The following is a 15,310-nucleotide window of genomic DNA, read 5'->3' as shown; positions in this document are numbered from 1 at the left end:
AAATATTCCTTTATGCACACCTTTATGATAGTGACATTTGCTAATAATGTCTCTGTACTGAGAAAGTCATCCTTAAGACCTACCTTTTACATGGGCTGCAAAGCAGCTTGGTAGTAATGTGTGAGTTCCATCTTTGTATGGCTGACCGGGCCAGGACACAAACCCTAATCAAATGACACTTGTAGCTAGCATGCTAACCACTGGAGAAGGAGGACAATGAGTGTAGCAGAATGAAACAAATCGGTGCAAAGTTGCAGGAGGAGATCCTCCCGCAGCCGAGATGCTTACAGTATTAAAATATAGACACCGTCATGATAGACAGGAGGATACACTACTTCAAGTCTCAAGGGGGATGACATCACATTACATTGACTACTAGAACTCACATGCAGCTCACCTCCCACGACAGTCACAACCCTTTCACCTCCTCCTACGCCAGCGACAGTATAACTCAGCCACCGACCGTGTGATCAGAGTCAACGTAGCAGAATTAAATACCCACAAAATTAATTATGTGGGTGCTAGATTGACTCAGTTCACACAGTCTGCTCTGCTGGCTGCTGAGGTTGATGCGGAGGAGGACGAGGTCAGTGAGTGTAGAAGAGGGTTGAGTGTGTATCACATGTGAGCTAGTTGACAGGTGAGTGCTAGGCTCTTTCTCAATTCATCCTTACTCGATTCCTCTCCTAGTCTCCTTCTAAAAACCCATTGGAGAAGAAGGTCAGAGGGGAGGGACTTTGTACCTTCTCCTCCAATACAGTTGCAATACAATACAGTCGAGGAGATAGGATGCAAATAATCAAGGAAAGACAAAGTGAGAATGCCCTAGTAGCCATGGTGTGGTGATGTCACCCGCCCTGAGACCTAAGGTACTGTTATCCTAGCCCAACCAAGATCAAGGTTTTGGTATAATAATAGACGCTGCTTTGTGGGTATGTAGTGCTGTCGTGGACCGGGGTTGCGTCGTAGGTTAGCCATACAGGGATTGTTACAACCACAGCAATGGTCAAGGACATCAGCTGCAGCTGCAAATCTGTGCAATATCATCAGACAAAACGAGAGTGAGTGACAACCAAATAAAACAGAAACAGTGAATGTTCAATGACCCAAAAAATCCACTATACTTAATTAAACACTTTATTTCATATCATACAAAGAACGTCTATGTAAATCGTTAGTGGGTTTAGACATGAATCTTACTCCAAAACAAGAGAATATTGAATAGTTCAAATAATAGTGTCTAATAGAAATAATAAGCAGAATATCAAGGATGGTCTGGAGCAGAAACCGGAACACCCGGTAGCTAGATCAACATGCATGTTCTAGGTCTATGCATTGTTTCTTTTAAGAGTATTTTTTATATTCCTTACAACCAATTACAACATTAAACCAGTAGTATACAGTATATATCCCATTGGCGATATACCCTTCAGTCTCTCCAGGACTTGGGACTTTCGTTGGGTCCTTTAGCCGCAGTCAGGGTTTACCATCTTTCATAGGTCTGTGTATCTGAGGTTAGGAAATATAGAAATTAGGCCAGTCATCATAGTTCTCTCTTTGGGACTGGAAATCAGTTCATTAGCAAGTTAGCTTAGCTACCTGACATGACCTAGAATAGATTGTTAACTTGATAAACAAGCTTCAATGCCATACAACACTCCTTCCGTGGCCTTGAACTGCTCTTAAATGCTAGTAAAAGTAAATGCATGCTCTTCAACCGATCGCTGCCCGCACCTGCCCGCCCATCTAGCATCACTACTCTGGACGGTTCTGACTTAGAATATGTGGACAACTACAAATACCTAGGTGTCTGGTTAGACTGTAAACTTTCCTTCTAGACTCACATTAAACATCTCCAATCCAAAATTAAATCTAGAATCGGCTTCCTATTTCGCAACAAAGCATCCTTCACTCATGCTGCCAAACATACCCTCGTAAAACTGACTATCCTACCGATCCTTGACTTCGGCGATGTCATTTACAAAATATCCTCCAACACTCTACTCAGCAAATTGGATGTAGTCTATCACAGTGCCATCTGTTTTGTCACAAAAGCCCCATATACTACCCACCACTGCGACTTGTATGCTCTCGTTGGCTGGCCCTCGCTTTATATTCATCGCCGAACCCACTGGCTCCAGGTCATCTATAAGTCTTTGCTAGGTAAAGCCCCGCCTTATCTCAGCTCTCTGGTCACCATAGCAGCACCCATCCATAGCACGCGCTCCAGCAGGTATATTTCACTGGTCATCCCCAAAGCCAACTCCTCCTTTGGATGCCTTTCCTTCCAGTTCTCTGCTGCCAATGACTGGAACGAATTGCAAAAATAACTGAAGCTGGAGTCTTATATCTCTCTCACTAACTTTAAGCATCAGCTGTCAGAGCAGCTTACCGATCATTGCACCTGTATACAGCCCATCTGTAAATAGCCCACCCAACTACCTCATCCCCATATTGTTATTTTTTTCTTCTCCTTTGCACCCCAGTATCTCTACTTGCACATTCATTTTCTGCACATCTATCACTCCCGTGTTTAATTGCTAAATTGTAATTATTTCGCCACTATGGCCTTTTATTGCCTTACCTCCCTAATCTTAATACATTGTTCACACTGTATATATATTTTTATATTGTGTTATTGACTGTACGTTTGTTTGTCCCATGTGTAACTCTGTGTTGTTTGTGTCGCACTACTTTGCTTCATCTTGGCCAGGTCGCAGTTGTAAATGAGAACTTGTTCTCAACTGGCCTACCTGGTTAAAGAAAGGTGAAATAATATTTTTTTTTACTCCCTCCCTCCCCTCACCAGAGAGGCCCAGTGGGGGTTCTGCCAACAGGTCTCATCAGGGTGGATAAAGCTGGCTAGACAAAACATCATTAGGAAGGATGTGTGTATATACATGTAGCGTAGAGCAGGGCACTGTCCGTCTGTCTGTCTGGCCTGTTTATTTTGATTTCACTCCCACCGCCTTCTCGTATGAAAATAGGCCATGCCAATAGGCCATGCCTTACCTATGTAGCTCATATTGAGTGGCTGGGACTGTGGCAGCCCTTGTGTGGTCTCTGGATGTGTGTGTGTGCACGTGTGTGTGCACATGCGTGCGTGTCTACGTATGTGTGTGATGTGGTGTTTGTGTGTGGCGTAACGAGGCAACACTTGATCTACAAGGAGTTGGAATTGTCTCCTCAAATACACACTGACATGTCACACCATTTAGTGTTTCGTAGGGACATTAGGTCAGGTTAGATATGGATTATTTAATGGAAGAATACTGGGGAGGAAGACAAAGTTACACCATCATCGGAAATCAGAGGACAGACTTTATTTGAGTATAGAGTATATCCTGAAATGTTGAAGACAAGTAAAGCCTGAATGGTGTTATTACCAATTACCAATTTTGATGTTAAATCAAAACTCTCCCTCCCTCTCTCTCTCCTCCAGAACTCCATCCGCCACAACCTGTCCCTCCACAGTCGCTTTGTCCGTGTGCAGAACGAGGGGACGGGGAAGAGCTCGTGGTGGATGCTGAACCCCGAGGGAGGTAAGAGCGGGAAGTCCCCCCGACGTAGGGCTGCCTCCATGGACAACAACAGCAAGTTTACCAAGAGCAGAGGGCGGGCTGCAAAGAAGAAGGTAGGAAGGAGCAGAACAGTACATACACTGTCTATCAGTAGCTGTATTTCAGCACCTCTACAGTGTTTGTTTGTCAATATGGAAAAGTGAATAGGCTTGGGGCTCATCACTTAGACCATTCTAGGTTAATATGAGGTGCCACAAAGTGCTGAAACTAAAACAATCTCTACTTTTACCTACTGTGCAGAGTTGTTCTGCACGTCTGTCAGCTTTGTGTCAGTGGCCTGTCCACCTGTGTACCTTTGTCTACCTGAGCTCACCTCTGTCCCTCTCCCGTCTCCCCAGGTGGCTCTCCAGGACGGGGTAGTTGGGGGTGCCGACAGTCCGGGAGGCTCCCAGTACTCCAAGTGGCTCGGCAGCCCCAACTCCCACAGCCACAGCAACGATGACTTCGAGGCCTGGACTACCTTCCGGACGCGTGCCTCCTCCGACGCCTCCACCCTCTCTGGCCGTCGCTCTCCCTTCCTGGAACAGGACATCGACCTATCAGAGGCCGACGTCCATATGGGCTACCCTGGAGGGGTGGGGCCTAAGATTACCTCCATGGCCACCCTGCCCAGCCTATCAGAAGTGGGCCTGGCCGGCTCCATGGGGGGTCATCATCATGGTCACCACGGAACAGAGAATGTCATGGAGAGTCTCCTTGACAACCTCAACCTGCTGTCCCCCAAGAATCAAGGCCAGCTGGTGGTATGTGGGGGGCCTGGGTCTGGGCCCGACTCCTCCCGGTCCTCCCCCTCCTCCATGCTTCAGAACAGCCCCTATAGCTCGCCCTCCATGAACCCCCAACCCCAACAGCAGGACTACAGGAAGTGCCTCTATGGCCAGGCTGGGCCAGGCATGAACAGCCCGCATCTCTCCCCCATCCCCATGCAGACGCTGCCAGAGAGCAAGCCTCCAGGGTCCTTTGCACCCTTCCGGAGCCATTACAACTGCCCTGCTGGGCTCCTTAAGGAGCTGCTGACCTCTGACGTAGCTGACCCCCATGGTCTGGGTGGGGGTGGTGGGGAGGCCATGCCCACCATGGAGACAGTAGTGTCCCAGTCAGGGAGAGGGCGAGGAGGAGGAGGGCGGATGCTGCCCAACTACAGCAGCCAGGGGCAGGTGGGACAGGTGGGGGGGCACGGAGGGGTGAAGATGATGAGACCCCCTCCTCAGCAACACCCACAACAACCTCAGTCCCACACTCACAATCCACACCCTCACCCTCACCTGCAGCCTTTCCACAGCCAGGGCCAGTGCCCTCCCCTGTCTCGGCCCTCCATGAACGGCTGTGGCCTGATTCCCCTGACCAGCCTCAACCACGCTGGAGGCCCAGCCCGTCTAGCCAGCCTCAGGACACACATCCACCAGCTAGAGCAGCGGCCCCACAGTGGTGGTGGTCACCCAGTCTCAGGCCATCACAACCACAGTCCCCACCACAGCGGAGCTCCTCCACCCGGCTACGGCAGCAGTGCTAATCGCTATGGGAGGCCAGGTCCAGGTCCCAGCTCTGCTCATCCCCAGTCCCACCATCACCACCACCATCATCATCAGGAGAGGCTGCCTAGTGATCTAGACGACATGTCCATCGAGAGGTTTGAGTGTGACATGGAGTCTGTTCTTCATGACACGCTGATGGATGGAGACTCGTTGGACTTCAACTTTGACCCCATGGTGACAACCCAGGGGTTTAGTCAGGGGGTTGGGGTGAAGACCACCACACACAGCTGGGTGTCTGGCTAAGACACACACACAGCTCTCCGACTCAGAGCAGACAGGTTAGTGTAAAGAGATACAATATAATACAACAGTGTAAATATAATATAATATATTTACTATTAAATTGTGTCTCAAACCATGTATGGTAAATGGTTTTGAAATCCTTTAATACATTAATTATGCAGTTATTGATGGTTTTACATTTTTGATTTTTCAGATTTTTCACCGTTCTCCGCTGGCCTTCATTAAGAGAATGGACAAGTCTAAAGAAACCATTGCCCCTCTCCAGAGGACTATCATCAGCCTGTCCCAATTCTGTCACTATCCATTGAAGATATGTAAGGTGGAAGAAATAAGGTGCAAGCTCCATCATTAAACTGTGTTTACATATCTAGACCCTTTAGATGTGCAGAGATCAAGGGGTACGGAGGGACTGCGCTGGCTGAGACTGTGAGGGAAAGGCTGGTCTGAAGTTAGACTCGGCACAACATCATTCACTTCAACAGTACTCGGAAGAAGCTGGAGACTTATTTTACAGACTCTTAAAGCAATGTTTTGTTGTGAATTTTTTTTAGTATGTTATTTGAGTTTTTTGGATCTCACATTATGTTTTTTGCGAGCGTGTATTTATTTTTGTTATGTTCAAAATCGGGGCTGGTTTTAGCGCTTCAAAAACAACTGGAGTGAAGTGGGTTCTATTTCGCATTCAAGTGGGGTCTGTCCCACCCTCCAAGGTGCTTTTCAACAAGGTTGTCAAAAAGAGTTTGACATATTATGTCTGAATAAGATATTATCGATGTAAATATGCGACTATACTTCAAACATACAGTGCATTCGGAAAGTATTCAGACCACTCAACTTTTTCCACATTTTGTTACGTTACATCCTTATTCTAAAATGGATTAAATCGTTTTTTGCCCCCTCATCAATCTACACACAATACCCCATAATTACAAAGCAAAAACTGTTTTTTGGACATTTCTGTAATTGTTTAAAATAAAAAACTGAAATGTCACATTTACATAAGTATTCAGACCCTTTACTCATTACTTTGTTGAAGCACCATTAGCAGTGATTACAGCCTTGAGTCTTCTTGGGTATGACACTACTGTCACGTGTGCTCCCTCTCCGGCCTCTAGGCCACAAGGCTGCTCATTATGGCGCACACCTGTCACCATCGTTACGCGCACCTGCGCATCATCAGACTCACCTGGACTCCATCACTTCCCTGAATACCTTCCCTATATATGTCACTTCCTTTGGTTCCTTCCCCAGGTGTTATTGTTTCTGTTTCAGTTTCATGTCTGTGCATTGTTCGTGTTTCTTGTTTTGTATTATGTTTTCATTTATTTATTAAATTATTCACTCCCTGAACTTGTGACTCCCAGCGCACACATTACAACTACAAGCTTGGCACACCTGTATTCTTCTATTTTCAGGTCTCTCCAGAGATGTTCGATCACATTTAAGTCCGTGTTCTGGCTGGGCCATTCAAGGACATTCAGAGACTTGTCACAAAGCCACTTCTGCGTTGTCTTGGCTGTGTGCTTGGGTCGTTGTCCTGTTGGATGGTCAACCTTTGCCCCAGTCTGAGGTCCTGAGCGCTCTGGAGCAGGTTTTCATCAAGGATCTCTCTGTACATTGCTCAGTTCATCTTTGCCTCGATCCTGACTAGTCTCCAAGTCCCTGCTACTGAAAAACATCCCCACAGCATGATGCTGCCACCACCATGCTTCACCGTAAGGATGGTCCCAAGTTCCTCCAGACGTGACTCTTGGCATTCAGGCCAAAGAGTTCCATCTTGGTTTCATCAGACCAGAAGATCTTGTTTCTCATGGTCTGAGAGTCCTTTACGTGCCTCTTGGCAAACTCCAAGTGGACTGTCATGTGCCTTTTACTGAGGAGTGGCTTCCGTCTGGCCACTCTACCATAAAGGCCTGATCTGTGGAGTGCTGTAGAGATGGTTGACCTTCTGGAAGGTTATCCCATCTCCACAGAGGAACTCTCCAGCTCTGTCAGAGTGACCATCGGGTTCTTGGTCACCTCCCTGACCAAGGCTCTTCTCCCCCGATTGCTCTGTTTGGCCGGGCGGCCAGCTCTAGTAAGAGTCTTGGTGGTTCCAAACTTCTTCCGAGTTTCGAGACTCATAGCAAAGGGTCTGAATACTAATGTAAATAAGGTATTTATGTGTTTTATTTTTAATACATTTGCTCAAATTAAAACAAAAACTGTTTTAATTTGAGCAAACGTTAATTTCACTTTTTCATTATGGGGTATTATGTGTAGATTGATGAGAAAAGAAATGTATTTAATCCATTTTATAATAAGGCTGTAACGTAACAACATTTGGAAAAAGTCAAGGGGTCTGAATACTTTCCAAATGCACAGTATATGCTATGTGTATATTTGTGATACAGAATATTCCTACATTTTTTCATATTTCCCTAAAACCAGAAATGTCTTAGTTTCTCTCAGTCTATGCATTAAAAAGCCTTTCAAACTGCCGATATTCTACGTTGAACCATGTACCCAGGAACCAGTCCAGCATAGGAATAGCCGTAATCACAGTGATTGTATATCAGTGATAGTACATATCAGACTAGTTCCGTGATAGTAGATTCAGTGTATTTCAGTGACAGGACAAATCAGGGGTTACTCATCCAACATCTTAGGCTATTCTCACTTCAGCCTTTCATCGGTCTTCCATTCTCTCCCTCTTCAAGTCAATCCTGAGTTACGATTCCTAATTCCTTCTACTTTTCTCTCATCTAATACATTTGACAATCAAACTCTCCCTTCCTGGCCTTTCTCCAATCAGCTCACTTCCCGATGCACTACTTGTTCTCTCTCACTTCCAAAATATCTCCCCTCCCACTCTCCTGAATTGTATTTCACTCACCTCTCTTTATGCCTTAATATTCTCTCTCACTTAATCTCTACTCCTTCCTTCTCTCTCTCGCTCTCTCGCCCTCTCTCTGTCTGTCTCTCCCTCCCTGTCTGTGGGTGTGAGGGCGCTGTCTGCTTTCGTGGTAATTTGAAAGGCTGATAATGGAACCTAGTTTAACAGAACACAGAACACAGGATTTGAGCTATTTTCTTCCATATGAGCCCTGCATCTTTGCTTCCCTGTTTATCACGGACCACAACGTGGTACCCAACTAACCTGATGTTTTGGGGTCAGTGTACTTATTCTACAGGTAACTGCCAAAATAATAACACACAAGTAAATGTGGGATGCAAAGTAAATTGAAAGCAGGTGCTTCCATACAGTTGTGTTTCCTCAGTTAATTAAGCAATTAACATCCTATCATGATGAGGAACATTATTTTGGCTACCATAGGATGACAAATCCCCCATCCACATGGCACGAGTGGTCACTGAATGGTTTGATGAGCATGAAAACGACGTAAACCATACGCCACGGCCGTCTCAGTCACCAGATCTCAACCGAATTGAACACTTATGGGAAATTCTGGAGCGGCACCAGAGACAGTGTTTTCCAGCACCATCAACAAAACACCAAATGATGGAATTTATTATGGAATAATGGTGTCGGATCCCTCCAATAGAGTTCCAGCCACTTGTAGAATCTATGCCGAGGTTCATTGAAGGTGTTCTGGCTCGTGGTGGCCCAACAACCTGTTGAGACACTTTATGTTTGTGTTTCCTTTATTCAAGTTTTATTAGTTGTATGTTCCTTCTCGACAATGCAACAACAATAAAAAATTATCAAAAATTAGAATATGTTCATAAAGTAAATTGCTCAGTGGAATAAATGAACATTTTAGCATAAGTATAATACAGGAAGGCACAATTTATAGTCCAATATTTACACGTTTTGGAGACGGGGGGATTGGGGGGGGGGGGCAAGTGTTTAAATTGTGCAGTATTTATCAATAATAATTAGAAGCTTGTAAGCAGCAGTTGTGATATGTGTAGCATGAATGTGTGTGTGAGTGTGTTTGTTTGTTGGTGTGTGTGCGTGTGCATGTCTGTGGGTGAGTGAGTTGCAGGTTGCAGGTCATTGCAGGTTGTCAGTTCAGTTCAAGTGTTCCGCAGTCTGATGGCTTGTAGATAGAAACTGTCTCTGAGCCTGTTGGAATCAGACCTCATGCTGCAATACTGTCTGCCCAATGGTAAGGAAGTGAACAGCTCGTGGCTGGGGTGTGTGGGGTCTTTGACGATGCTGCAGGCCTTCCTCAGGCAAGTAGATGTCCTGCATGGGCGGGAGCACGGTCAGGCCTTCCTCCTCACGGTCCAGGTGATTTATGTTGGCAGTTACCTGTATATAGTCTCACATTTTGTTTAAAATAGTTGTTACTATTCTGTTCCTATTCATTTAGAACATTATTTTCCCGAGATGTTGTGCGGTCCTCCCATTACGGCACGTCGGGAAAGCATGACGTTAATTAGGCTACAGATTAAATAAGGAATAATGAACTTCACAGGGTGGTGAAAGTGCAAGGTGATGAGCTTGATGATATTTTTCAATAAATATTGGGGGTCTTATTCTGGAGACATGATCAATGATGCCGTTTGGTAATCTCTTTCTTTTGTCCATAATCATCTCATCCTGTAGGCTATACCCGCACTGTATCTGCAAGCTGTTGGCTAGAGCGCAAGTGCCAATATCAGAGTGGGCACGTTTGGCTATATAGCACAATTTGTTTTGTGGGAACACCATCAGTAGATTTAAAATTGAGATGGAAATCAATTGAACTTGTATTTTTTAGTCTGTACAAAGTTCTCATGCACAGCCTTTTATCCACAATAAGTAAATGATGGAAACGTCTCTGTTAATGCACATATAGATTTTTATGCAGATTTTTTAATATTTGCAGGATAATCAGTCGCCAATTGGATGGAAACCTAGCTAGTGACAGTCACCCAATTAGCGTTTAAAAAAAAAAAGTTAGTCTAGTCTCCAGCTATCTAATCATGATTGATTTCCTGACCGGGGAGCCCCTATTGAGTGTGTTAGTCACTCTCCCTCGGGGATCATATTAAAAACTACAAACATTTCTCTCCGCCCCATGGCAAAATGTGTAGAATTTCAGCAAAATGTAGCTTAGGGCCCCCAAAAGGCAAGGGCCAGCTCTGATTGCATGTGTGGGAATGGATGTGGGTAAGCAGACCCGCGAGCCACTGCGGCCTCTCATTGTAAGTTTTTCTTGACCCCACCCCCATGAAAATTGCCCATCCCTGATTTAGAATCGACGTTTGGAAAAGTGAATGGTTAGATGTTATTTGTTAGTGGACTTAGCATTGTAATGTATAGTAATTCCCAGAGTAACCTGTTAGAGTCTAAGTCTGCATTCCAAATGGTACCCTATTGGTGCCTTTTGGGACATAACCTTAATCAGCAGTCTCAAATTGCAGGCCCGGGAGCGATATCAGGCCTGCAAGATGAGTTATTGCACACTCACACACTCATACCTCGACTTTTTACCTCTCAACATCTTGAAGGGATTTATTTTTTATTTTTTTTGCATGTCTTTTTTCTGTCACAGTACGTAGGGATTGTGTATGGAAAATATGATACAAACTTCTTAATTTACAGTATGGATAAGTTGTTGATGCTAGAATAGACTGTTCACAAACCTTACCAGCCATGTGTGTACTGAGTTTTTTTTTGTTGTTGCTTATTTCAAAATAATAGCCATTACTAACTTTCAGCATATACTGTATATGTGACCTCACTGTAAATAATAATACATGAATATGTTGATTGTTTAAAATGAATGAAAAGTTTAAGATAGGGTATGCAGTATCTACAGAGATCTTATCGTGAGTGACTCCGTCCCAAATAGTACCCTAGTTTCTATATACAGTGCATTTGGAAAGTATTCAGAGCCTTTCACTTTTTCCACATTTTGTGACGTTACAGCCTTATTCAAAGTGTATAAAATATTTTTTTTACTCATCAATCTACACACAATATCCTATAATGACAAAGCGAAAACAGGTTTTTAGACATTTTTGCACATTAAAAATAAAACAGGAATACCTTATTTACATAAGTATTTAGACCCTTTGCTATGAGAATCGAAATTGAGCTCAGGTGCTCCCTGTTTCCATTGATCATCCTTGAGATGTTACTACAACTTGATTGGAGTCCACCTGTGGTACATTAAATTGATTGACATGATTTGGAAAGGCACACACCTGTCTATATAAGGTCCCACAGTTTACAGTGCATGTGAGAGCAAAAACCAAGCCATAAGGTCAAAGGAATTGTCCTTAGAGCTCCAAGACAGGATTGTGTTGAGGCACAGATCTGGGGAAGGGTACAAACAATGGCTGCAGCATTGAAGGTCCCCAAGAACACAGTCGGCTCCATCATTCTTAAATGGAAGAAGTTTTGAACCACCAAGACTCTTCCTAGAGCTGGCTGCCCAGCCAAACTGAGCAATCGGGGGAGAAGGACCTTGGTCAGGGAGGTGACCAAAAACCCGATGGTTACTTTGACAGAGCTCCAGAGTTCCTCTGTGGAGATGGGAGAACCTTCCAGAAGGACAACCACCTCTGCAGCACTCAACCACAATCAGGCTTTTATGGTAGAGTGTCCAGACGGAAGCCGCTCCTCAGTAAAAGGTACATGACAGCCCGCTTGGAGTTTGCCAAGAGGCACCTAAAGGACTGTCAGAGCATGAGAATCAAGATCTTCTGGTCTGATGAAACCAAGATGGAACTCTTTGGCCTGAATGCCAAGCGTCATGTCTGGAGGAAACCTGGCACAATCCCTATGGTGAAGCATGGTTGTGGCAGCATCATGCTGTGGGGATGTTTTTCAGCGGCAGGGACTGGGAGACTAGTCAGGATCGAGGGAAAGATGAACGGAGCAAAGTACAGAGAAATTCTTGATGAATTTCAAGGACCTCAGACTGGAACGAAGGTTCACTTTCCAACAGGACAACGACCCTAAACACTCAACCAAAACAATGCAGGAGTGGCTTCGGGACAAGTCTCTGAATGTCCTTGAGTGGCCCATGATAGAAACTTCCCAAATACAGGCGTACCAAGCTTGTAGCGTCATACCCAAGAAGACTCGAGATTGTAATCGCTGCCAAAGGTACTTCAATAAAGTACTGAGTAAAGGGTCTGAATACTTATGTAAATGTGATATTTCATGTTCTGTTTTTTGTTTTCATTTTTTAAATATTTTTTTTAACTGTTTTTGCTTTTTCATTTTTGGGTATTGTGTGTAGATTGATGAGGGGGGGGAAATAAGGTTGTAACATAACAAAATGTTGGAAAAGTCAAAGGGTCTGAGTACTTTCCCAAGGCACTGTAGTGCACTTTTTTGGGCTAAATTTCATAGGGATTAGGGTGCAATTTGGGATGCAAACACTTTTGTAAATACCAGCTTTAAGATCATCATCCCTGAGACAATTATATTGTATAAAATATAAACTTTCTGTTACTATTTTGGTTTTGATTCAAGTGCTGGTTTTTTTTTCGTAACAGATATTTTTTACGTAGCTGCTGTTTGTATATAAAAAAAACAATAACTAAAAGTAGAAATGTTAAAATTGACTTTATCAACAACATACACGGCAGGTAGCCTACTGGTTAGAGCCAGTAACCGAAATGTTGCCAGATCGAATCCCCGAGCTGACAAGGTAAAAATCTGTTGTTCTGCCCCTGAGCAAGGAAGTTAACCCAATGTTCCTAGGCTGTCATTGTAAATAAGAATTTGTTCCTAACTGACTTGCCTAGTTAAATAAAAAAATACACAAAAGATAAGTTGAATGAATACAAGTAGGACCAATTTTCATATAAGATGTTGCACTTCTAAAGTTTTGTAGCTGCTCAAGTGTTTCATATAATTTGTTTTGATTAAAAAGATTTGACAGAAAAAGGCTTATCCTCAAACATAAAAAAGTGTTTGGGCCGGTTACATTTCTTAACTTATGTACAGAAAGCAAAATGTATTTTGATATACAGTATGTGTGAAATACCATAAAAGTATAATATAATTATTCAATGCGATTTGTTTATGCATTACAGATGATCTATATTCAGAATATATATTGTAAGGTATCTGTTGCTGTTTGTTATATAGAGAATTTACTGTTTTGTTAGTTATGATTTGGAGCGAGGTAGAATTGTTAACTGTTGATATGATTTGTATCATATTTTGACAATGGAAAATCTTTAAAGTCAATGGATTTTGTTCAATGTTAATTCGGACCTTAAAATCACTGTTGATGAGTTGGTGTTGACTCTGACTTGAAGTTGTTTCTGGTAAGTGTTCATTACATGTTAATGTTATTGGTAAATGTTTATTCTGCCATGTAAATGTTGTCTGGAATTATTTAGCCTTGGCGTTAAAAAAATACATCCAACCACCCTCCTAGAGTCGATGTCCGAGCCCCCACGGAAATCGAATTAGCATAAAACTAAAATCCCCATCAAAATCTGTCTGTCTAAGGTGAGATGTGTTTTCTTGCATAGGCTGCATATCAATCCACTGAATCCCTCTATGTCAGCCTTCCACCGCAGATGCGGAGCTACAGCGGTGTTTGTCAGACCAGGAGACATCTAGAAAATCGGTATTCTCACGGAAATGTCTAGCGTCCGAATGCTTTGGCCTCACAAGACTCGCCCGGTACAAACAATGTATGGGAGTATATACAGTGCATTCGGAAGGTATTCAGACCCCTTGACCTTTGCCACATTTTGTTACGTTACAGCCATTTTCAAAAATGTATTAAATCGTTTTTTCCTCGTCAATCTACACACAATACCTTATAATGACGAAGCAAAAAACTAGTTTTTAGAAATTGTAAAGAAAAACCAGACATATTTTCAGGTCTCTCCAGAAAAGTTTGATCGGATTCACGGCCCTGGCTGGGCCACTCAAGGACATTCAGAGGCTTGTCCCGAAGCCACTCCTACGTTATCTTGGCTGTGTACTTAGTGTCGTTGTCCTGTTGGAAGGTGAACCTTCACCCCAGTCTGAGGTCCTGAGCGCTCTGGAGCAGGTTTTCATCAAGGATCTCTCTGTACTCTACTCCTTTCATCTTTCCCCTCAATCCTGACTAGTCTCCCAGTCCCTGCCACTGAAAAACATCCCCACAGCATGATGCTGCCACCACCATTCTTCACCGTAGTGATGGGTCTGAATACTTTCCGAATACACTGTATGAAAGTACTTTAGTGCCAAAAAAGGGGTTAAATATGGGCATTAAAAAAGTTGTATTTGCTGATCTTTCTTATATCTATCAGATATAGGACAGACACTTCAAAATATGCTTCCTTCTGATTTATTTGGGGAAAATCTGTTTTGCCATGTATGAATATGTTATTCAATGCATTTACATGGGCTAATAGCAGGAAGGCCAATTTGAATGTTTAATCAAATAATAAAACATTTAAAACTAATTATTCTTGGAGGGGTCCTACATTTCCAAATCAAATAACTAAATGATCCTTGATATGACCATCTTAAACGAATTCCATGTGTTAGCTTAGTAGAAATCCAGCCCCAGGCCTTTAGACATTAGTAGTCATATCTTTAAATGACAACCCAGACCAGCTAGCTACACCACAGTGCTTTCTTGGAACCTCTCCTCGAGGAGCAAGTGCCTGACACTATTCTATTTGCGCCATATTTACAATTTAAAAAATGCAACAAGTTCAATTTTTGCAAATGTTGGTTGAAGCCATATATGTATATAAATGATCTTACTGAAAATATTTGTAGCTGTCTCTTCATTGTATAGTTGGTGACCGTCTCTCTTTGTAACCCCTATATCAAAGGCCTGATACTAAAAGGCTGCTTTTAACTACTTACTGTACTTTCCACCTTGCTACACCCAACCCCTTAGCCTCTAATCTACAGTAAATTTTTACTGTAATCTTTTCCAGTTATTTGCACAATGTTTATAATCACATACTGTAGCGATAACGGTGCTAGATTCATTTAGATTGTACAGGCTCTTGTGATTTGTTGTAAATCCATGCTGAATG

At 43.2% G+C, this 15,310-nt stretch overlaps 1 protein-coding gene across 1 annotated transcript in view; it reads left to right on the top strand.

The window, feature by feature from the left end:
• The window catches only part of LOC139530289 (forkhead box protein O1-A-like), an 83,811-nt gene extending 68,776 nt beyond the window's left edge, over positions 1-15,035 (top strand). The window contains exons 2-4 of the mRNA XM_071326540.1: positions 3,443-3,634; positions 3,920-5,394; positions 5,553-15,035. Of these exons, the coding sequence (XP_071182641.1) occupies positions 3,443-3,634; positions 3,920-5,359 (1,632 nt within the window). The 3' untranslated portion in view covers positions 5,360-5,394; positions 5,553-15,035. The remainder of the gene's footprint in view (positions 1-3,442; positions 3,635-3,919; positions 5,395-5,552) is intronic.
• Positions 15,036-15,310: the final 275 nt, after the last annotated feature.

This window comes from Salvelinus alpinus, chromosome 9, assembly GCF_045679555.1.
Source record: "Salvelinus alpinus chromosome 9, SLU_Salpinus.1, whole genome shotgun sequence".
In the NCBI taxonomy this organism is placed as follows: domain Eukaryota; kingdom Metazoa; phylum Chordata; class Actinopteri; order Salmoniformes; family Salmonidae; genus Salvelinus; species Salvelinus alpinus.
The sequence above is the reverse complement of the archived record's forward strand: the minus strand, read 5'-3'. Positions and strand labels throughout refer to the sequence as shown.